At 34.2% G+C, this 23,848-nt stretch overlaps 10 protein-coding genes and 2 pseudogenes across 12 annotated transcripts, besides 2 other annotated features; 10 read left to right on the forward strand and 2 right to left on the reverse strand.

The window, feature by feature from the left end:
• Window positions 1–17,330: part of a mobile genetic element that runs on past the window's edge.
• Window positions 110–886, reverse strand: TVAGG3_0604250 (uncharacterized protein; the record flags this gene model as incomplete). The annotated part of the gene is made up of 1 exon (XM_051239828.1): window positions 110–886. One exon carries the CDS (start codon window positions 884–886, stop codon window positions 110–112), a length of 777 nt encoding a protein of 258 aa, XP_051097652.1.
• Window positions 904–2,843, forward strand: TVAGG3_0604260 (annotated as a pseudogene). The gene has a single exon. A coding segment is annotated over exon 1 (1,940 nt).
• On the forward strand, window positions 4,645–5,196 carry TVAGG3_0604270 (integrase core domain containing protein family; the record flags this gene model as incomplete). The annotated part of the gene is made up of 1 exon (XM_051239829.1): window positions 4,645–5,196. The coding sequence occupies one exon, from the start codon at window positions 4,645–4,647 to the stop codon at window positions 5,194–5,196; it is 552 nt and encodes a 183-aa protein (XP_051097653.1).
• TVAGG3_0604280 (KilA, N-terminal/APSES-type HTH, DNA-binding family) lies at window positions 7,075–7,902 on the forward strand (the record flags this gene model as incomplete). Its single annotated transcript, XM_051239830.1, has 1 exon — window positions 7,075–7,902. One exon carries the CDS (start codon window positions 7,075–7,077, stop codon window positions 7,900–7,902), a length of 828 nt encoding a protein of 275 aa, XP_051097654.1.
• TVAGG3_0604290 (organellar and viral DNA polymerase type B) lies at window positions 8,690–10,007 on the forward strand (the record flags this gene model as incomplete). Its single annotated transcript, XM_051239831.1, has 1 exon — window positions 8,690–10,007. A coding segment is annotated over one exon (1,318 nt), but the record flags the coding sequence as incomplete, so codon positions are not given.
• On the forward strand, window positions 11,429–12,289 carry TVAGG3_0604300 (organellar and viral DNA polymerase type B; the record flags this gene model as incomplete). Its single annotated transcript, XM_051239832.1, has 1 exon — window positions 11,429–12,289. A coding segment is annotated over one exon (861 nt), but the record flags the coding sequence as incomplete, so codon positions are not given.
• TVAGG3_0604310 (uncharacterized protein) lies at window positions 12,678–13,535 on the reverse strand (the record flags this gene model as incomplete). The annotated part of the gene is made up of 1 exon (XM_051239833.1): window positions 12,678–13,535. The coding sequence occupies one exon, from the start codon at window positions 13,533–13,535 to the stop codon at window positions 12,678–12,680; it is 858 nt and encodes a 285-aa protein (XP_051097657.1).
• Window positions 13,866–14,300, forward strand: TVAGG3_0604320 (uncharacterized protein; the record flags this gene model as incomplete). Its single annotated transcript, XM_051239834.1, has 1 exon — window positions 13,866–14,300. The coding sequence occupies one exon, from the start codon at window positions 13,866–13,868 to the stop codon at window positions 14,298–14,300; it is 435 nt and encodes a 144-aa protein (XP_051097658.1).
• TVAGG3_0604330 lies at window positions 14,328–15,902 on the forward strand (annotated as a pseudogene). Its single transcript has one exon. A coding segment is annotated over exon 1 (1,575 nt).
• TVAGG3_0604340 (uncharacterized protein) lies at window positions 15,933–16,391 on the forward strand (the record flags this gene model as incomplete). The annotated part of the gene is made up of 1 exon (XM_051239835.1): window positions 15,933–16,391. One exon carries the CDS (start codon window positions 15,933–15,935, stop codon window positions 16,389–16,391), a length of 459 nt encoding a protein of 152 aa, XP_051097659.1.
• Window positions 16,440–16,682, forward strand: TVAGG3_0604350 (uncharacterized protein; the record flags this gene model as incomplete). Its single annotated transcript, XM_051239836.1, has 1 exon — window positions 16,440–16,682. One exon carries the CDS (start codon window positions 16,440–16,442, stop codon window positions 16,680–16,682), a length of 243 nt encoding a protein of 80 aa, XP_051097660.1.
• A 233-nt stretch (window positions 17,331–17,563) lies between the features above and the next one.
• Window positions 17,564–23,848: part of a mobile genetic element that runs on past the window's edge.
• Window positions 23,336–23,493, forward strand: TVAGG3_0604370 (uncharacterized protein; the record flags this gene model as incomplete). The annotated part of the gene is made up of 1 exon (XM_051239837.1): window positions 23,336–23,493. A coding segment is annotated over one exon (158 nt), but the record flags the coding sequence as incomplete, so codon positions are not given.

Genomic DNA, 23,848 nt, shown 5'->3' on the forward strand with positions numbered 1-23,848 from the left:
TTTTCACTAACACAATATTTTTCTGTTCTCTTGACTGACATAACTAACTCATTTGTTTCATCAAACAGCAACAACCAAAGTTCATGACCTAATACATAACATTCATACTTTATATTTTTAGCTCTGAGTTCTCTTGTAAGCTGTTGCATTTAATATTTTCTAAAAAGTCAACTTCAACAGTCATTCGCACTGGTGCCTTCAGTTCTACAGGCTCTCCTTGAAAGTCAACAAGTCTGAATTGCATGTCTTTCAAATTATGAGGACTAATGCGAACCCATTTACCTAAATGAGTTGCTATGACAGGAACGTTTGGAATGAACATTGAATTTACTTCATAACAGAAGGATTTATATTCTACTGAACCTTTACTATTAACTCCTGAAATACCTGTGACATTAGCTATTTTTGACTCAATGTACAAACAATTGCCATAACATACGTATGGAACAGATTTCATCTCAATCGTTTTGTCAACACTTTTCAAAGGAAATGTCATATGGTATGCTCCCAAAAGAAGTTGTACTCTATGACTCATTCTTGGTATCTTAAACTCTTTCGCATAACTGAACTTCAAAACTCCTGCAATAAGTTTAACATTCATTAAGTTTTCTCCGTTATCCTTGTTTATTGTAGTATTTATGAGAGCATTTAACACTCCAGCTAATGTTTCCATCTTATATTCTACATTATTGTGAAATCTTATTTCGTGCTTCTTTCCATCTATTTCAAGCTCCATGAAATCTGTTTCGTCAGTTATAACGAATGAAGCAATAGTATTAAAGTCAACCATTCTGAATGCAAGTGGCTCATTCTGTAGACCTAAGTTTGTTTGTAGTTTTACTGTCCCGTATTCGTTTGGGTCTGTACTTTGCAAATAGAACAACATTTTATTCTCATTAAAATATGAGTATAGCTGCATATGCGTATGAAGCTGACAGAGCTAAACGTTTATATTTTGGTCAATACTCTCTCACACTTACTGACAAATATATTGTTATCAGTGATGGAAATACCGAGAAATACATAACATGGAAGGACTATGAAAAGTTTGACCCCATTTTAACTCCATGCACTATGCCATTCATTGTAAATGGTGAAGTTGTCATGAAGAACGACACAACAGTATATAAGTCTGTTCATGAAGCGTTAGAATATATGTTGAATTATAATCCCGAAAGATTTGACCCAAGCACTACGCCATGTACAATGCCTTTTATTAAGGATGGTGAAATCGTAAGAGTTCCGAATTCAACGGTTTACACAGCTGTTCAAAACAGTTTACAAAACATTTTAGCGAATATCTTTAATTCAGAAACTACAGAAATAAAATTACCATATATAACAGATGCTAAAGAAATTAAATCAAAAACGACAACATTATTTACGTCACTTAATGATTTAATGACTTATATCATTAATATTCCTGCACCAACTATAGCATTTGATCCAAACTCGACGGTTTGCAGTGTACCTTTCATAAATGACAGTTCATTAATTACTTTAAGGGATTCGACAGTAAATGAATCATTAAAGGCGTCATTAATGAAAATCATTGATTTTAATTCATTCATGAATACATATAATTCATTCATTAATGTTTCATATGCTTCTAAAGAAGGTGAGCCAAAAACTATCGATAAAGCGGTGTATGAAATAAAAGCATCAACGACGAAATTGAATTCGTTAACTTTTGACGGTGATAGTTCGTAATGACATAACATCGGGGAAAACAATTTTAACGAAAGAATATTTAAAATCTCATGTTAGTGAGTTCGTTGAAATTGAAAAAGAAGGTGGAATTAAGTTCGATCCACTGAATTTCATTTTCAGCTTAGCGAATGCGGGTATTAATTTTGCTGAATCGACAACAATGCAGAGTGAAATAAATGCAATATGGACGTTTTTGGGGTCAAAAGCGGGAATGGGTGAGCTTGTAAATGCTGCAAGAACATTAGGTGAAACAGGAAATTTTGTAGATGGTTTTAAAAGACTTGTTTCAAATGTTTTAACAAACACAAAGAAATTATTTAGATATACCATACATAACGGTCAGATTTTCGAACAGGTAGCAACAAACCCTCCGGTTATAGCTGCGTTGATGATGGTTAGAGATATAAAACCACGTAACGACGGGAACGAAGAACATGAACAACAGGATACTGGTCGGGTTATTCGAGACATTAAAAACGTGTATCCTGAAGTTATTGATTTATTTAGAGGAGTTAATGATTCAATTTCAAAACATTCTATAACCCTCGATGAAGAGAATAAATTAACAGATTATATATTTCGTCATTATTGCAGAATTAATGAAGAGAATAAATGAAAAAGGAATTGGTGATATCATTAATGTCAGCGATGTAATGATGAAAAGAAATTTTGACTCATTATTTACAAAACCGAAAACAGAATATAGTCTTTATGACGTAATTACCGAATTAATGAAAAAGATTAATGATAATAAGAGTTCTGGCGGAAGAGTTGAATTAGAAGTGAATGATGTTAATGAGAAATTAGCCGAAAAAGCAAACAAAAATGAGCTTTTAGCTCTGAGTGATAAAGTCAAGAACCACGTTCATTATATAACTTCAGACGAACAGATTATAACGGACTACCATGGATATTTAACACGAAGTGATGAAGTGAAGACGGAAGACCCCAATGAAAGAAGATATAAATACATTCGTGCTAAAGGTTATGACATAAGCTGTACTGTACAGTATGACACGGTAAAAGCACCAGAAGCATTTAGTTATAACGATGAAATTTATGCCTCTACTTTCTCTGTTAAAGGTGTATTAGTTGAACCAAGATTTACTTTTGAGAGTTAAGTCAAAAATAACGTTTGAAGATGCTATTAAAAGTAAAGCTGACAAAGTTGAACTCGAAGCAATGAACAAAGTTTTGAAATCTCATAAACACAACATCTCCGATATAAATGAACTTCAAGCTACATTAGACAGTAAAGCCGACAAGAACCATACACATAAATCCTTCACTACTGTTAGAGCAGACGACATAATATTGAACTTTGACCTTGGTTCAAATGCACCATTAGAGAATCCAAGTACAAGCGTAAAAGATACACTTAAACAATTTAGATAACAGTTGCAGGAATATCGAAGATCATGCCAGAAACTTTGAAGCACATGAACTACCAGCAATGTTAGAAGAAAGCAGACAAAAACCATACACATAAATCCTTCACTACTGTTAGAGCAGACGACATAATATTGAACTTTGACCTTGGTTCAAATGCACCATTAGAAAATCCAAGTACAAGCGTAAAGATACTCTTAACAATTTAGATAACAGTTGCAGGAATATCGAAGATCATGCCAGAAACTTTGAAGCACATGAACTACCACAATGTTAGATAAGAAAGCAGACAAAAACCATACACATAAATCCTTCACTACTGTTAGAGCAGACGACATAATATTGAACTTTGACCTTGGTTCAAATGCACCATTAGAAAATCCAAGCACAAGCGAAAAGATACTCTTAACAATTTAGATAACAGTTGCAGGAATATCGAAGATCATGCCAGAAACTTTGAAGCATATGAACTACCAACAATGTTAGATAAGAAAGCAGACAAAACAGAGCTTCAAACATTAAAGACTGAAATACTTCAAACATTATATCCTGTTGGTTCTTTATATACGTCAATGAACTCAACAAATCCGGCAAGTGTTTTAGGTTTTGGTACGTGGGAACAGATTGTAGATAAATTCCTCTATTGTGCGAACTCTTCAAAGCAAACAGGTGGTTCGAAGAAAATTAAAGAAGCAAACCTTCCACCGCACACTCATACAGGAACTACAAACACAACAGGTAGTCATTCACATTCAATAACAAAAAGAGGTTATACAAATCTTGCAGCAGGTTCGGATAGACAGGGAATGCATAGATATGATATTTCAAGTGACCCAGTAGATTCAAGCGCAGGTATTTTCTGTGGAACCGCAGGAAATCATTCACACACTTTCACAACAAATCCAACAGGCTCAGGTGAAGATTATATGCCACCATTTGTGACTGTATTCGCATGGTATAGAGTTCAATGAACGCGCTTGAGCCTTGAATAAAATCTTTAACTTTACATAAATGAGCTTGAAAGAAGTATTCGAACAACATCCATGGAGGTCATTTAAGAAGTTCAATGAAGCTGCAAAGAGTTGGGGATTTACTAACAGAGCTGAAGTGAAAAGGTTCTTTGACAAAAATGTTGTACATCAAACAAAAATAAACCCTTACGACTACTTTTTACCAATTTACTCCAACACTCCTGACGCATACCAATTTGACACTCTCATTCAAAGCAGAAAAGGAGGACATAACCCATTCCTCATCTTCATAAATGTTAACACTCGCAAAGCATATGCATATCCAATGAGGAATAAAGGAACTCGTGAAGTGTTAAGAGTTTTACAAAAGTTTGTAGCAGAACATAGCCCAAGTACTTTAACATCAGACCAAGACAGTGCATACCTCAGCAATGAAATCACAGATTTTCTCATTAAGCATAACATAACTCACTACACTACTGAAGACCATAACCATAACATACTCGGTATCATTAATCGCTTCATAAGAACGCTCAGAGATTTAAATCAAGAGCGAGACTTTACCGAAGAAACAATGAAACATTTTCTCGAAGTATATAATTCCTCAACACATTCTACAACAGGACATACACCAAATTCAATGACACAACAACAAGAAGAAAAGTATATACAAAAGAAACGAAGCCAAACACAAAATATCAGAAATTCAACACAATTTACCCTCATTCCTGGTACAAAAGTTCGTGTAGTTCTTGACGACAAACCGTTGACAAAGAAACGTTTAAGGTTAAGTCGAAATTATTATATAGTAGACTCTACGCAAGGTAATGGATATCTTATAAAAGCTGCCAACGACTCTATTGCGTTTTATCCTCGTCATAAATTAGTCGAAAGTAGTAATGGCAAACTTGCTGAAACCATTGACGAAGCAAAGCGAGGAGTGGTTATTGAAATACTTGGCTATAACACAAACGATGACACTTATAAAGTAAGATATGAAGGAGGCGTTGAAGATGTTATACCATCTAAGAACTTGAGAGAGTCGAAGCCAACACATCTGGGACCATTAGAGCGGGAGTACTGGAAAGACAAAAATATGCCAGAAAGAATAAGAAAATTCTTCTAAACTTTTTCATTAGATGTAAATCAGACAAAAATATAATTTAGGTGAAGAGGTGAGATCTCACCCGTTTTCTCACCTGTTTTTTCACCCTCATGAATTTTCATGAATTTCCTTAAGATAGAAAAATAAAGTTAGTTTTATTTTTATTTATTTTTTTATTTTGTATGTAAAGACAGTAATGTCAGTCGAAGCAAAAACATTCACTAACAAATCTAATGGCGAAACATTCACAAAAGGCACTTATAACGGTATTGAAGTCTTACGTAGAGACAAGGATGGTTACATTAATGCAACAAATATGTGTCAGCAGTTTAGGAAAGACTTTAGAAAGTTGTTGGAAAATAAGTCCTGGGAAGAGTATTATAAGGCATTTTGTGAAGAATATAGCAACCGTCTGAATTCCGGCGGTTGCTTTTTATACAAAATTCATGCAGGAATTCCTGATGAAATCAAACAGGTTAGAGGAACGTATGTAGACCCAAGACTTATAAACTATATAGCAATGTGGACTTCTCCAAAATATTGCATAGCAGTTGGAAAAATTATGGATTCCATAGACAAGAAAGTTCATGAGAAGTTAGATGAAGAAGAACTCGAAGATACAGTAGAGAATGCTAAACTTTGTTCGAACAAGAAGTTAGAAAAATGCGCGAAAAACAATTAGAACATGAATGTGAGATATGTTATGGTTATAGAGATTCTTCATACGAACTAGACCAATGGGAACAAGAAGATTTAAAGAGAGAATTTAGAGAATATGAACTCGCTAAGATAGCATTAGAAGCTGCAGAAAAGAAGTTAAAAGTTTGGGGTCGTTTTGTACAAAAATATTGTGAGTAAATGAACCATTTATTTTTATCATAAACGACCAAAAATATATGTTTACGTTAATGTTTTTAGGTTATTCAATAATTAATTATTTTGAAGAACTGAAGGTGTCACTCGGTTAATTAACATCTCTGAAAAATGATGACAACATGACATCACATTTTGACGAAGTGCAAATCTTCACTTCGTGTCAAAATGCAAAAAAATAATGCTGAAAATGAAATATATTTTTGGTCAAAGCTTCCACGAGAGAAAAGATTCCCCATTCGCTAAGGATTCCAAAAATGAAAAAATCATTGATTTCGGCTGAGAAAAACAGCAAAACCCTTCTTCCACGGGAACAAAGAAATAAAGAAGAAATAAAGTAAATTTTTTATTTATTCCGTGGAAGATAGAGCACTTTTATGACACTTTTTATTCACGACAAACAAGACAAACAAAGAAAATAAGAAAATACGGCGCTGTCGCGGTTCGAACCACAGACCCTGACCCCTCCATAACACCACCTTAGACCACTGTGCTACGTAGCCTGTCGACATAAGATTTTATAAATTGCATATTTGACGTAAATTTATTTCCATCTAGCTTCCCACCGCATAAGATATTCATACGTGTTTGTAAGACATTCATTAAACTTCTTTTCTATTGCATCTAATCTTGCGTTATTTTTTTCAATAACTTGTCTGTATTCTTCATCATCTCCAGCAGTGTTTGGGTCTTCACGTTTAAAATATTCATTGTTAACCAATTTTTTATCTACAAATTTTATTAGTGTTTGATTCACTTCGTTATGATAACGGTCATATTCTTTCAATACGTAAGTGAAGACAAAATGCGTCGTACCTTCAATCTTAAAGCTTAAAGAACTTTCAACACAGTTTTGAGGGTCTGTCAGTGCGTCAATGAGATAGTATTCGAAGTCAGTCAATAATCTTTTTAAAGTCATTTCATACAGGATAAAATTTAATGTTGTGAAGAAATAGTGTTTATCTCAGAAAAAATAAAGTTAGTTTTATTTTTATTTATTTTTTTATTTTGTATGTAAAGACAGTAATGTCAACATCAGAGAACACAACAATTGCTATCGTTCATGAAGCCATAAATGAAGAATACGAGTACATACAGTATAACAAACAGTTACGTCTTATTCGTTCAGTCAAAGATGACATGTACCAAATGCAAAGTATTTTGAATGCTCTTCTTTCTACAAAGCAAGCATATCATTGGTTTGAAAACCAACAGGCAAAAGAACTTTTAGAAGAATTTCCTCATATGATTGCTTCCCTCGGAAAACCGAGGGAAGAGATTCCGTACGAAAATCGCAAGAATTTGGCTCCTGGTTTGAAAGGTTATTATGTTCATAGACTTTTAGTAAATGCTGTAGCAATGTGGGCTTCACCTCGTTATGCTTGTTATATTTTCATGATGTTAGATGAACTATATAAAGCAGAACGTGGAGAGATGGAAAAGAAACTTCAAGCAAAAGATGAAGTCATTGAATCCAAAGACAAAAGCATACAGAAAAGAATACCACGTTCAGTACCAAAAGGAAAGGAAAAAAGCTATAAGTATATGATTTACGCTGAAGAGTTGGAGAAAGAAGAAGATAGAGATATGGTTATGTTGCATTTAGTGAGAAGAAACAACAAGAGCTTTTATGACTTAGCTAAGATATATAAATCTGACAGAAACTGGTTCTATCGTGAAAACTTACCGATTTCAATGACACCGAATGAGCAAATAAAGGAAATTGTCAAAAATACTCTTCCTCAAACACACTATGACATCAAAGGTTGCACAATACTTACATTTAAAGAAGACTTAACATTACTGAAAGAAAAGATAACAGAATATTTCGACAACTTCAAAGAGGAAGAATGAAAACTTACCGATTTCAATGAAAAACATTAACTTTTTTGACGAAGTGAAGATTTGCACTTTGTCAAAATTTAATGAAAAACATTAACGTAAACATTAACGATAAAATTTATTTCCTGGACTGTTGTCAAAATGTCATGTTGTCATCATTTTTAAAAGAAGTTAATTAACCTGGTAGCACATGGTGACGTGGTGACACTTTCAGTTATTCAAAAATATATTTTTGCTTAAATAACTTCAGGGTCAATTTCTTCAACCATTTCACTTCCTTCGTCAATGTCAATTGAAGCTTCTTCAACCTTTGGTAAGAATTTCTGTATAACATCTTTGTTCGTTATTGTCTTCAGAGATGAAGGATAATATTTCACATTTGTTTCACCCTTCTTATATTCTTTCTGTTCGGAAAGATTTAAAGCAATACTGAAGAAGTCAATATTAGAGTTCTTTATAACAGTATAATGAGTATCTTTGACATTCACGAAGAAACTCTTTTGTTTCAAAACTACTGCTAACTCTTGTGAAGTATAACGTTTGCGGTCAATGACGATAGCTAATGGTCTGACATACTGACCAAACTTAGATTCTTTCACAAACTTCTTGTTAAAGATAACATTAACATTTGAAGCATTATTGAACTCATTCTTGATGGCAGTAGCGAGAGCATTGTATGAAAAGAACTTGCAATCTTGCATGTGTTTCATTAAAATAAAAATATTAAATTATTTTGAAAAATAACTTTAAAAAATCTAATCTAATTTTTTCAAAAATATTTTTTTATTTCCTACTAAAGATGTATCGGAAGTTGTCTAAGTTAGAACACTCGGAAATAAAACAACTTCTTACAGAAGCTAACATAGAAGTAGCAAAGCATTACGCAACAAACAAAAAAGCACTCGCTGACATCCTCAATGACTATAATGGTGCAATAAGTTATGATAGAATTCATGAGTTCATAAAGCCGCAACGCGGCGAGGACGAAGTCCATGCAAGAGCATTTCCTTTAAATGACGTTGCTATTGACTTATATCATAGACGTTCAGTACCTCATGAAGTAAGAAGAGAAATGTTTGACATAACAAATGCAAACGTTGGTCATACTCGTAAAGCTCTTTCGCATGATGTTCGTCAAGAGATGTTTGACATAACAAATGCAAACGTTGGTGAAACACGAAAGAGAGACGACACACTGAAACAACAGAGAAGAGAGATGTTTAAGAGCGCTATAGAACAAGTTCGCAAAGCTAACGATGTCATTCGTTCCATTGACGACAAACCAAAAGAAGGTGAGAGATGGTTAAAGAAAGATGAAGAGAATAGGAAGAGAAATGTGAAGTCAGGCAATAGACTCATTGACTTTAACATCGAAGCTTTAGATGAACCAAACAGAGACTACTTACACAAACATTTCGGTAAGGTTTTCATGAGACTCTTAGAGAAGATTAAAATAAACTCCCAACAAAGATGGATGGTATGTTATAAACTTGGTGGAAAGTATGAATGTTCTACGTTAAACCTCAATAATATTGGAACATTACTACATCAGCTCTTGAAGGAGAACTTTATATCAGAGATAGAAGCAAATGCTGCAGGTATTGTTGAAATGCACTATGACTTCTTCTTGACAAACATAAAGAATCTTACTGAAATAAAGATGTATGATTTAACTGAATATGAAGGCTTAACGATGTCAGATGTAAAGAAAGGCAAACCAAAAAAGAGACCATATAGAGATGAAAGCACACTGACAGAAAGACAGAAAAGATTATTGAACAGACTTAAACAAACAGGAGATAAACAAGATATAGATGACTTCTGGAATGAAATCCTTGGTGAAAAGAAGTTTTATAAGAAGAGAAGCGGTCAGTTCTGGAAGTATCTTTGCACATTACCTATAAATCTTGAACGCTACCAAATCTTCAATGAACTGAACAAAAGAACTGCAACACTTATGACAGAGGACAATTGTTTCGTTTATGCTTGCATTCAGGCTGGAGTAAATGAAGAAACTATTGACCACATGAGAGAAGTCATTCGTGTTAGAGACTTTCCTCAAAGTAAAGTACAAGAAATTTCCGATTCAACAGGTATAGCATTCAATGTTACCATTGGTTATTTCAATGACTCAAGACATAATGAAATAAAGAGATACATACCAAAAGAATGTAAAACTGTTCGAACTATTGACTTACTTCTTGTTGAAGACCACTACATGCTAAACGAAAGATTACCAATGACAACATATTTCATTCGCAACTATATAGAAATCTTGAAGGAGTGTGGTGGAATGAACATTGAAAACAGATGAAAATATATACAATGAGAGATGATAAATACATTGTTCGCATGGATAGAACTACACCGCTATGGGATGTTATGAAAACATTGTGGGAGTGCAAATATTTCGAACCTATTTCTTATGGAGAACTTTTCACATATACGACTGACTTATATAAACAGAACCTTGCACCATTTAAAGATTTGACATATGCTCCAAAGTATTGTGTACAACTGAAGAAGAAAGCAGAGTCAAAAGAAGTAAATAAAAATAAGTGCAAGTTCATTCCTGAGCATGTTTTCTTTGCTGACTTTGAGTGTAGTACCGATGGCTTTCATAAAGCTTTTAACATCTGTTATGACAGTGAAGATGGTTCAGTGAGTGAAAGCATATGGGGTCAAAACTGTGCAACAGAATTTTTGGAGCGACTTCCTGACAAGAGTTTAATATATTTCCATAACCTCAGCTATGATATAAACTTCATCTTAAGACACATGACAGAAGTGAAAGGAACTCCCATCATTAAAGGTTCACGAACAATGCAAATAACTTTATATAAAGGAAGGGCAATTATTATAAAAGACTCTTACAGTGTTATAAATAAGAAGCTTAAACTATTTCCTGCTATGTTTAACTTACAAACAGGACCGAAAGAAGTATTTCCATACAACTACTACAGCAGTGTTTTGTTAGCAAATGACAACAGAACTGGTGTCATTTCTGAAGCATGTAAGTTTGTAAAAGATATTGAAACGTTCATGAAGAACATAGATTCCATCAAAGGTTGCAGAATAGATGAAAACCACTTCGACTTAGAAAAATATAGCACGTTTTACTGCAAACAAGATGTAAGAATTTTAAGAGAAGGTTTTGTAAAGTTCCGCAATGACTTATTGAAAGAGTTTGATTTAAACGTTTATGACTACGTTAGTATTTGTTCTATTGCTAACAAATTGTTTGAGAACAGAGTGTACTTCCCGAATGGAAATCTTTATGACCTCTCAAATAAACCAAGAGAATTTATTTCAAGATGCATTCAAGGTGGAAGATGTATGTTGTCAGATAACATTAAACAAAAGAGCAAAAAGAAACTCATTGCTGACTTCGACGCTGTTTCATTATATCCATCAGCTATGCAAGACTTTATACTTTAGAAGGAATTCCAAAAGTATTGAAGGATGAGATGTTAAGCACAGAGTATTCATGAGACATTTATTCGATGACGACCAAAAGGAACCCATTGGTGAAAAGTTTATGTCTGGCTTCTTTGTTCTCATTAAGATAACAGAGATTGGAATACATAGACACTTTCCTTTAATAGTTTGTGACCCTGAACTAAATCCAGAACTTAACGTTCCCAGAAGTTCAAACACTTGCTGTTTAATGTATGTTGACCATATAACATTACAAGACCTTATAAAATATCAAGGTGTCAAATGTGAAGTGTTGCAAGGATATTACTACGATGGAAACAGAGATATTAGAATAAGAGATGAAGTAAAGAAGTTGTTTGAGTTAAGGTTAAAGTATAAGAAAGAAGGAAATCCTTTGCAAGAAAATATAAAGCTCATTCTGAACAGTATTTATGGCAAAACTATTCTATCTCCTATTGAGTCAAAAATAACCATAGTAGATGACAAAGATGCTATAAGATATGCCATCAGAAACTACAACCATATAGTGAAGTTCGAAGGTTTGGATGGTTCAGATAAAACTATTTTCAAGCTAACGAAAAGCATTTGCAGACACTTTAACTTCTGTCCACTTGGTGTTAACATTCTGTCTATGTCAAAACGTATTATGAATGAAGTGTTTTGCACGATTGAAGACTTAGGATTAAAAGCATTTTATCAGGATACAGATTCGATGCACATTTACAATGAAGACATACCACGTTTAGCTCATGAATTTAAGAAGAGATACGGTAGAGAACTTATTGGTAAAAACCTTGGTCAGTTTCATAGTGACTTCGCAGAAATAACACCTGGAAAACAAAGTTTAGCATACAAGTCAATATTTTGTGGAAAGAAGACTTACATAGACTTACTCACTAACGATTTAAATGAAGTTGCATTTCACTGCAGAATGAAAGGCGTGAAGCAAGATGTTATTGCTTTAACCGCTAATGAAATGTTTCCTGAAGCTATACAATGCTATTACAATGAAGATAAAGGTTTAATGGTTCCGCAAGGAAAATTTGACAAAGACTCTGAGTTCAGTGTCATGAAACTTTATAAAGCACTTTATGACGGTCAAGAGATTGGATTTGACTTATGTAAGTCTTCTAGTCCTTGCTTTGCTGAAAAGTTTAACTTCTCAATAACGACTAAAACAAGCTTTATTCGTAAGTTGAAGTTCTGAGGTCATTTATTTTTGTCAGCAATGAGGTCATGAATGAGGTCAGCAATGAGGTCATGAATGAGGTCATTTATTTTTGTCAGCAATGAGGTCATTCATGATAAAAATAAGCCGCTAGCGGCAAGGGCGAAGCCCATGTGGTCATTTACAATACTGCGATGGTAGAGTTTAAGAGTTGTGCTTCAATGTAGAGACAGTCCTTATGGTCTGGAGGTAAGAACACTGGGCAGTTATGGTCATGAGTGGAGAACATGTCTATCCAAAACTCACGATTGAAGCCAGTTAATTTATAGTATTTAGGGTTAGGAAGTGGTGTAGTTCTTGTATGACCAATGAACTCATTTTCAACTCCCTTACTTAAGTTTGAATATAATATAGCTTGCTTTCTATCCCAAATGCCAGGTGTTACAATCTTTGAAAATTCATTTTTCCTCGGAAGCATTGCATCATAATTGAAAACATTCTTGAAATCATCACTTGGTTCAGAGATTTGAAATCTTATACGTAATGGATTTTCTTTCTCTTTAGCTACTTCATTGAATGGTGAGAATACAACAAACTGACAGTCATGAGTTCCATCTTCATTTTCATTAAATTCATAATGAAAGTCTATAAGTTGTGGCTGACTACCTTCTTCTTTCAGTTGTGCAAGAAACTCACGTAAAGGCTGTAAAGTTTGTACTTCAATGTTAAACTTTTTCTCGAACATTTCATTAAATGAAATCATACATTGCAACAATGTTGTATCGTCTTTAAAGTATTTGTATATGTGAATGTTTTGGGCGCTTAAAGACTGTTCGTCATTTTCTATCTCGACTTGAAGTATAAAGTCAACTTTCCTAAATGCACGTGTTATATACATAGATGTTATGCCAATGTACTTCTCTTCATTTATGTTCACAATCCAGTCTGTTGGAAACTTAAACGTTACTCTGTTCCCCTTTATTTTGACGTCAGGGTTTTCACTACTGAACGCAACAGATAAAGGTATTTGTCTATACATTTAGTTCCAATAAAAATAAACCATTTACTCTTTCTTCACTTCAGCTTCTTTAGCTTTTGCTTCAGCTTCTTCTCTAGCTTTCTTCGCGAGCAAACGTGGGTTCTTCTGTCTTCCAGCAGCTAATGCAGCTAGTTGTTTTTCACTAAGTTTTCTCTTTGGTCTCTCTGGCTTTTGTTCTTGTTTTTGTTCCTTCAGTTCGGATAAAATTTGCTCGCGAATTTCTTTCTTCAATGCTTCAACATCTATGACCCCTTGGGTCTTGTCCGTAGGACTTGTCTGAGTCATTTGACTGCAGATAAAAAACAAAATTAAAACTTTAACCGATGTAAAATGAGCTTGTCAAAATCAGAACGAGAGTCTATTATATTAAATGACGCCAGAGGAATACAACATCCTTTCTATTACGTAAGTCAGAGTAAAGATGGTAAAATATATGTAAGAAAAAGAAAGGTTCCATTAGCGAATGCAGAAAGCGACAACATTAAGGTGCATGGCAAGGGTGAAGTCCACGAAGCCCATATAAAACCTTCTGTTCAAACTGAGCCACCAAAAGAACCAGAAGAAAAGAAGCCAGATGTACTTTCAATAACGAACCAAGAGCTTATTGCAAAGTTCGTGAATTTCATTGAAAAACAAACCGAGTCAAAGAACCCTGACCCGCCAGTGAAAGAAGTTGAGACAAAAGAGAATGTACAGTTCATTGAAAATGTCAAGAAACAACTTCCACCACGAATGCCAAGAAGAAGAGTGAGAATAATGAAGTAAATAGATATTTTTATCTGAAGTAAATACATGCAGAACGAACAGCTAAACGAATTTACTCCAGCAGAGCATATTCATCAGATTCGCTCATATTTCGATATCATAGACAATGCAGTTCAAATTGGTGACACTAATAGAAAATATTCTGACGCAAAGATTCCATCACAACCTGGAACTGCTAAAGATAACACATGGGTAACATTCAATCTCTCACCTCCTGGTGAAAATATGTTGGACCTTTACAATACATTCATTACGTATAAAATGGAAGGTCAATTTATTGTAGATAAAGAAATTGGTTCAGGTTCCAATAAAACAAACCCACCAGGATTTTGGATTGGTTTCGATGACGCTTTCTATGCAGTTGCTGGATATCAAATCCTTGCAAATGGTCGTATCGTATATTCTCAAGACAACGCAAGAGAAGAAGCATATATAACTTCAAACTCACAAACTACCGAACAAATAAAGAAAGTAGATGTTTTCTCAAAGACTCGACATGAAGATGTATGGAGTCATTCGGGAACATGCAGAACAGGACAAATTGTTAGTGGTCCAATTACAGCAGGAAAATCATTTGATTTTAAGCTTCGTTTAAGAATTCCTGTTAGAAGATTCCTTCCATTAGAAGCTATTCGATTTATTCCAGCTTTTGCAGGAAACATTCAGCTTAAAGTAAAGTTCAGTAGCGACGCCTTACAATGCACATCTATATCTGTAAATGATATCATTGCTTTCAATCCAACTCTTAAAGTTGCATTTGCTTCAGATTCAAATCCACCGACAAATAAATTTGTTCCATGGAATGAACCATTCACTATGATAACGAAGGCAGTAGAAGCTAGTGGAACAGTTACTATTACAACTGTAACCAGCAACTATTTCGAACAAAGATGGATTTTAATGAATGTTTCATTCATCCAAAGTCATTCTCTTTAGACCCTAACATTTATACAGAACTTGTAGAACATTATACAAACGAGGCTTTATGTTTTCCTGTTAAAGTTATGGATTGGATTCCTATGGACGGTTCATTCTCAAAGAATACAGATAGTTCAAGTGCAACATTTACAGCAGCTTATACGCCTATTAATGTTAAAAGTATTTGGGCACTATTTAGAAAGAAAGACAACTATTATGTTAATTTTGAGAACCCTAAGTTTAAATATCTTCAGCTTTCCATGGGAGCTTATGGAAATATGCCTGCAGAACCTGAAAAATCATATGGACCTGTATTTTATGAAATGGTTGCGAACGCTTGCAATACAAACAATGATATGATTGGATTTAATGAAGATGTTATGAGGTCATTGGTGGATGATGGTAGTGTGGAACATAAATGGGATAGCTATGACAACACACATTTCTTATGTGGTTTTCCAACAGAAGTGGACTTTTGCTTCCAGCAAGGTCAAACATCTACTGCTCCAATAACATACAAATTGTCTGTTAAAGGACCTATTGAACTAGCAACTGAAAACGTACCAAAGCCACTTATTGGATTTATGAGGGATTGTTGCTTTGCCATTCAGGTGCGTGCTAATGGCATCCCCAATAATAAGATTAGATGACTATAACTTAGCTACGGACGACAGTGAGGAATAAAGGATGAACGTTTATTTTTAAAGCTTATAAATGAGTTCTTCATCAAGCTCTCGTGAACCTTCACCATCTATGAAACAAACTTTACCAAACGATTATGGAGCACCTATTGAATATTTCTTACGAGCTGCACAATGGCAAAGAGCAGTCTCACCAAGGTTAGGTGTTCCACCAGCTCCTGTCAAAAATAGCATTTGGTCAAGTCCTTATATAAAATATGGTCTCCCACTAGGTTTGCTAGCTACAGCAGGAGCAGTAATGATGTTGAAAAGAAATAAAGCAAATGTTGTAAATAATACTGAAGTAGCTGAAGTTAAACAAACTCCGACACCATCGCCAAAACCAACGCCTTCACAAACAACACCTTCAATGACTCCTGAACCTATGGAATTACAAACTCCTGTTCAAAAGTCAACTCCAAAACCGACTCCAACATTTAAACCAGAACCTACACCACAAATAAATCGTAAAACTCCTGCGTTTCCTTACTGAAAAAATAACGTTATTTTTATTTAATATTAAAATTTTTATTTGATTGAAATGACGACTAAAGTCACTGAAGCAATGAAACAAAAGTTTTTGGTAGAATACATTAAATCAGGAATTATTCCAGAAGGTTTTTACATTCATACTATGAAGGATGGTAGAGTTCAGTTTAGAAAGATAAAGCAACCATTAGATAAAGAAGGAATTTTGAGAAAGATTAAACTTCATGAGGACAACATTGCTGAACTTAAGAAGAAGTTAGAAGAGTTGGAGAAAGCAGACGACAGTGAGGAATAAAGCAATGAATTCAACAGGGTAGAAATGAGGTTAGAAATCGGGTTAGAAATCGGTTAGATCTCACCACTTCACCTAAATTTATTTTTGTGCTATGTTTTCATACGTGTGAGGGTGGTGATATCATTTATTTTTATTTTATTTTTTAAAATTATTTTTATTTTTTTGGATGTAATGACAGAACAAAAGCAACTCATACAAATCAAAACATATAACAAACATACATTTAAACATTTATTCTTCCTTCCTGAGCATAACATGTTCTTTCAAATACATCCGAGACCAGTTGACTTTTCATTGACTGTTTATAAAGATAGAAATAGTTATATCATTAAACCATACGATGACGAAGGTAAGTTATGTAAATTGTACGTTAAGAAGTTAGAGAAAGTTTATGGCTTCAAGTATGACTACAATAGGGTTAACACTGATGATGAAGATATTGAGGAAAATTTATGAGAACATTAGTGAAGTTGTTAGTGAGAACGATAGTGAGGTGAAATTGTTGGCGGCTTTGTAAATATTTAAGGTTAAGTTAGTTTTTGCGTTCATGTTGTAAAATATACGTTAACGGTTTTGTAAAGTGTCAAATTCACAAGTATTGGGTAAGGTGGAACGCAGTGCCACCATACCAAGACTTGTATACTAACTTTGACAACAGTCCGGAAATGATTTGTCATGACTTCATCGTAATGAGTGTAAATGACCCAAAAATAATGTTTCATTAATGGTTTCAGGTTATTCAATAATTAATTATTTTGAATAACTGAAGTGTCACTACGTCACATGTGTCACTCGGTTAATTAACTTCTCTGAAAAAATGAGACAACATGACATTTTGACAACACAGCAGGATTAATGCAAAAATAAATTCAAATCATACTTTATAAAGCATCATTTACAGGTATTTCATCGTCAGTAAATGAATCCTCATTATCGTTTGGTTCAACCTGTTTTATATAATCCTTTCATTTCTTCTTTCAAAACATAACACCATGTTTGTTTACCATTTATTCTTCTCTGTTTCCTATCACATTTATCCTTAATGCTCATTTGGAAATTCTTGTCTTTCATGTCTGATGGTTTGCAGAATAGAGCATTTTTACATGTCATACCTGCACTCAATTCATCATAATGTGTATTTATCCATTCATCTAAAGGATTTGTTGATAATTCAATTAAATCTTGTTTGGCTTCAGTCATCGGTATGATTCGTACATTAAATGATGAAAGGTCGTAATTGATAAAATATGTTAAAAGGTTATCATAAAATTCAAATTCCTTTGTGCATGAATTCATCAAATTCTTGAAGTAATTAAATTGACCTTGAATTTACCATTGACCTTAAAACCACGTATCTTCTGTCTCCAACTTCAATTTTGACAGGGTAGACGTTGTTAGTTACGAAAATGAAGTTTGCAACATTCTGAGCAGTTCTTCTGGGTTGATTCTTTTCATTAATTCTAATCTCATTATCCGTAATAATTGATTTCAAAGCGTTGAAGTTTGCGAGTCTGTCTTCACCAACATTCTTGAGTTCATTAAGTACAAGAAACATTTTATTCTCAACTACTGAGTTGAAATTACCCGTTAGCTCACTTATTTCAGTAATGTTTTTACATGAATAACCAGCGAGAAGTTCAGAAATAATGTCTGTGAATCTGTTTTTACCTGTTCCCTGAAGTCCTTTCAAAATAATTGCTGTTTCATTCTTGATTCCAGGATGTTGAATCATTGATGCAATCCAGCCGAGAAGAGGTATTTATACACTTCATCATCGTTATTATCACAAATGGCTTCTTTAATGAAATTCATAAACATCTCAATTTTGAGTAATCAGGCTTTTCAAGAATGTTGTATTTATAACCCTGAAACGTTGAGAAAACATCTGGAGAATCAATTTAAAGCAAACACCCTTAACGGTTAATGAGGATAATTGATTTAATAGTACGTCCCATGCTGTTATGGTTTTACCTTCTTCTTTAAATAATTTAATCATTTTGAGTGACTCTTTCATGTTTGATTGAAGACGAATGATATTTGATTCATTTTGTCGTGGATATTATAGTCCTTTTGAATGAAATATTTATTTCCAACAATCTACAAAACGGATTACACGTGATAAATCCTCAATTACTTCAGAACTGTTTTTATACTGATGATTTTCAGCCTTGCGTCTAATATCTGTTATCAAAAACGAGTCATCAAGTTTTGATATCAAATGTTATTTTTGGCTTACGTAATAAAGGTAAAACATATTCATCAGATGAAGAGACGATTATCATTGCGAGCCTATGACGAAGCCGGTTGACCATTATAGATCATTACATAGATCCCTTATAAAATTAGTTCAAGGTGTCTGATGAATGTGAAGTGTGTGGCAAGGATATTAGTGACTTACGATGGAGCTATATTAGGACGATGCGAGAAGTATAAATAAGAGATGAAGTAAGAAGTTGTTTGAGTTAAGGTTAAAGTATAAGAAAGAAGGAAATCCTTTGCAAGAAAATATAAAGCTCATTCTGAACAGTATTTATGGCAAACTATTCTATCTCCTATTGAGTCAAAAATAACCATAGTAGATGACAAAGATGCTATAAGATATGCCATCAGAAACTACAACCATATAGTGAAGTTCGAAGGTTTGGATGGTTCAGATAAAACTATTTTCAAGCTAACGAAAAGCATTTGCAGACACTTTAACTTCTGTCCACTTGGTGTTAACATTCTGTCTATGTCAAAACGTATTATGAATGAAGTGTTTTGCACGATTGAAGACATAAACTATTATCATTTTATCGGATACAGATTCGATGCACATTTACAATGAAGACATACCACGTTTAGCTCATGAATTTAAGAAGAGATAGAGATAGAAGAACTTATTTAAAAACCCTGGTCAGTTTCATAGTGACTTCGCAGAAATAACACCTGGAAAACAAAGTTTAGCATACAAGTCAATATTTTGTGGAAAGAAGACTTACATAGACTTACTCACTAACGATTTAAATGAAGTTGCATTTCACTGCAGAATGAAAGGCGTGAAGCAAGATGTTATTGCTTTAACCGCTAATGAAATGTTTCCTGAAGCTATACAATGCTATTACAATGAAGATAAAGGTTTAATGGTTCCGCAAGGAACATATGACAAAGACTCTGAGTTCAGTTTAATGAAACTTTACAAAGCACTTTATGATGGTCAAGAGATTGGATTTGACTTATGTAAGTCATGTCAACCTTGCTTTGAAGAGAAGTTTAACTTCTCAATAACGACTAAAACAAGCTTTATTCGTAAGTTGAAGTTCTGAGGTCATTTATTTTTGTCAGCAATGGGGTCATGAATGAGGTCAGCAATGAGGTCATGAATGAGGTCATTTATTTTTGTCAGCAATGAGGTCATTCATGATAAAAATAAGCCGCTAGCGGCAAGGGCGAAGCCCATGTGGTCATTTACAATACTGCGATGGTAGAGTTTAAGAGTTGTGCTTCAATGTAGAGACAGTCCTTATGGTCTGGAGGTAAGAACACTGGGCAGTTATGGTCATGAGTGGAGAACATGTCTATCCAAAACTCACGATTGAAGCAGTTAATTTATAGTATTTAGGGTTAGGAAGTGGTGTAGTTCTTGTATGACCAATGAACTCATTTTCAACTCCCTTACTTAAGTTTGAAATATAATATAGCTTGCTTTCTATCCCAAATGCAGGTGTTACAATTCTTGAAAATTCATTTTTCCTCGGAAGCATTGCATCATAATTGAAAACATTCTTGAAATCATCATTGGTTCAGAGATTTGAAATCTTATACGTAATGGATTTTCTTTCTCTTTAGCTACTTCATTGAATGGTGAGAATACAACAAACTGACAGTCATGAGTTCCATCTTCATTTTCATTAAATTCATAATGAAAGTCTATAGATTTGTGGCTGACTACCTTCTTCTTTCAGTTGTGCAAGAAACTCACGTAAAGGCTGTAAAGTTTGTACTTCAATGTTAAACTTTTTCTCGAACATTTCATTAAATGAAATCATACATTGCAACAATGTTGTATCGTCTTTAAAGTATTTGTATATGTGAATGTTTTGGGCGCTTAAAGACTGTTCGTCATTTTCTATCTCGACTTGAAGTATAAAGTCAACTTTCCTAAATGCACGTGTTATATACATAGATGTTAGCCAATGTACTTCTCTTCATTTATGTTCACAATCCAGTCTGTGGAAACTTAAACGTTACTCTCTGTTCCCCTTATTTGACGTCAGGGTTTTCACTACTGAACGCAACAGATAAAGGTATTTGTCTATACATTTAGTTCATTAAAAAAACCATTTACTCTTTCTTCACTTCAGCTTCTTTAGCTTTCTTCAGCTCTTCTCTAGCTTTCTTCGCGAGCAAACGTGGGTTCTTCTGTCTTCCAGCAGCTAATGCAGCTAGTTGTTTTTCACTAAGTTTTCTCTTTGTTGCTTTTGTTCTTGTTTTTGTTCCTTCAGTTCGGATAAAATTTGCTCGCGAATTTCTTTCTTCAATGCTTCAACATCTATGACCCTTGGGTCTTGTCCGTAGGACTTGTCTGAGTCATTTGACTGCAGATAAAAAACAAAATTAAAACTTTAACCGATGTAAAATGAGCTTGTCAAAATGAAGAGATCTATATATTTAAATGACGCCAGAGGAATACAACATCCTTTCTATTACGTAAGTCAGAGTAAAGATGGTAAAATATATGTAAGAAAAAGAAAGGTTCCATTAGCGAATGCAGAAAGCGACAACATTAAGGTGCATGGCAAGGGTGAAGTCCACGAAGCCCATATAAAACCTTCTGTTCAAACTGAGCCACCAAAAGAACCAGAAGAAAGAAGCCAGATGTACTTTCAATAACGAACCAAGAGCTTATGCAAGGTGAATTTCATTGAAAAACAAACCGAGTCAAAGAACCCTGACCCGCCAGTGAAAGAAGTTGAGACAAAAGAGAATGTACAGTTCATTGAAAATGTCAAGAACAACTTCCACCACGAATGCCAAGAAGAAGAGTGAGAATAATGAAGTAAATAGATATTTTTATATACTGAATTGAACGAACAGCTAAACGAATTTACTCCAGCAGAGCATATTCATCAGATTCGCTCATATTTCGATATCATAGACAATGCAGTTCAAATTGGTGACACTAATAGAAAATATTCTGACGCAAAGATTCCATCACAACCTGGAACTGCTAAAGATAACACATGGGTACATTCAATCTCTCACCTCCTGGTGAAAATATGTTGGACCTTTACAATACATTCATTACGTATAAAATGGAAGGTCAATTTATTGTAGATAAAGAAATTGGTTCAGGTTCCAATAAAAAAACCCACCAGGATTTTGGATTGGTTTCGATGACGCTTTCTATGCAGTTGCTGGATATCAAATCCTTGCAAATGGTCGTATCGTATATTCTCAAGACAACGCAAGAGAAGAAGCATATATAAACTTCAAACTCACAAACTACCGAACAAATAAAAGAAGTATGTTTTCTCAAAGACTCGACATGAAGATGTATGGAGTCATTCGGGAACATGCAGAACAGGACAAATTGTTAGTGGTCCAATTACAGCAGGAAAATCATTTGATTTTAACTTCGTTTAAGAATTCCTGTTAGAAGATTCCTTCCATTAGAAGCTATTCGATTTATTCCAGCTTTTGCAGGAAACATTCAGCTTAAAGTAAAGTTCAGTAGCGACGCCTTACAATGCACATCTATATCTGTAAATGATATCATGCTTTCAATCCAACTCTTAAAGTTGCATTTGCTTCAGATTCAAATCCACCGACAAATAAATTTGTTCCATGGAATGAACCATTCACTATGATAACGAAGGCAATAGAAGCTAGTGGAACAGTTACTATTACAACTGTAACCCAGCAACTATTTCGAACAAAGATGGATTTTAATGAATGTTTCATTCATCCAAAGTCATTCTCTTTAGACCCTAACATTTATACAGAACTTGTAGAACATTATACAAACGAGGCTTTATGTTTTCCTGTTAAAGTTATGGATTGGATTCCTATGGACGGTTCATTCTCAAAGAATACAGATAGTTCAAGTGCAACATTTACAGCAGCTTATACGCCTATTAATGTAAAAAGTATTTGGGCACTATTTAGAAAGAAAGACAACTATTATGTTAATTTTGAGAACCCTAAGTTTAAATATCTTCAGCTTTCCATGGGAGCTTATGGAAATATGCCTGCAGAACCTGAAAAATCAATACGATGTATTTGAAATGGTTGCGAACGCTTGCAATACAAACAATGATATGATAGGATTTAATGAAGATGTTATGAGGTCATTGGTGGATGGGTAGTGTGGAACATAAATGGGATAGCTATGACAACACACATTTCTTATGTGGTTTTCCAACAGAAGTGGACTTTTGCTTCCAGCAAGGTCAAACATCTACTGCAATAAAATAACATAAAATGTCTGTTAAAGGACCTATTGAACTAGCAACTGAAAACGTACCAAAGCCACTTATTGGATTTATGAGGGATTGTTGCTTTGCAATACAAGTAGAGAGTCAGGCATACCAATAATAAGACTTGACGACTATAACTTAGCAACTGACGACAGTGAGGAATAAAGGATGAACGTTTATTTTTAAAGCTTATAAATGAGTTCTTCATCAAGCTCTCGTGAACCTTCACCATCTATGAAACAAACTTTACCAAACGATTATGGAGCACCTATTGAATATTTCTTACGAGCTGCACAATGGCAAAGAGCAGTCTCACCAAGGTTAGGTGTTCCACCAGCTCCTGTCAAAAATAGCATTTGGTCAAGTCCTTATATAAAATATGGTCTCCCACTAGGTTTGCTAGCTACAGCAGGAGCAGTAATGATGAAAAGAAATAAAGCAAATGTTGCAAATAATACTGAAGTAGCTGAAGTAAACAAACTCCGACACCATCGCCAAAAACCAACGCCTTCACAAACAACACCTTCAATGACTCCTGAACCTATGGAATTACAAACTCCTGTTCAAAGTCAACTCCAAAACCGACTCCAACATTTAAACCAGAACCTACACCACAAATAAATCGTAAAACTCCTGCGTTTCCTTACTGAAAAAATAACGTTATTTTTATTTAATATTAAAATTTTTATTTGATTGAAATGAACGACT

The sequence above is a fragment of the Trichomonas vaginalis genome, chromosome II (genome assembly GCF_026262505.1).
Source record: "Trichomonas vaginalis G3 chromosome II, whole genome shotgun sequence".
Lineage (NCBI taxonomy): Eukaryota > Parabasalia > Trichomonadida > Trichomonadidae > Trichomonas > Trichomonas vaginalis.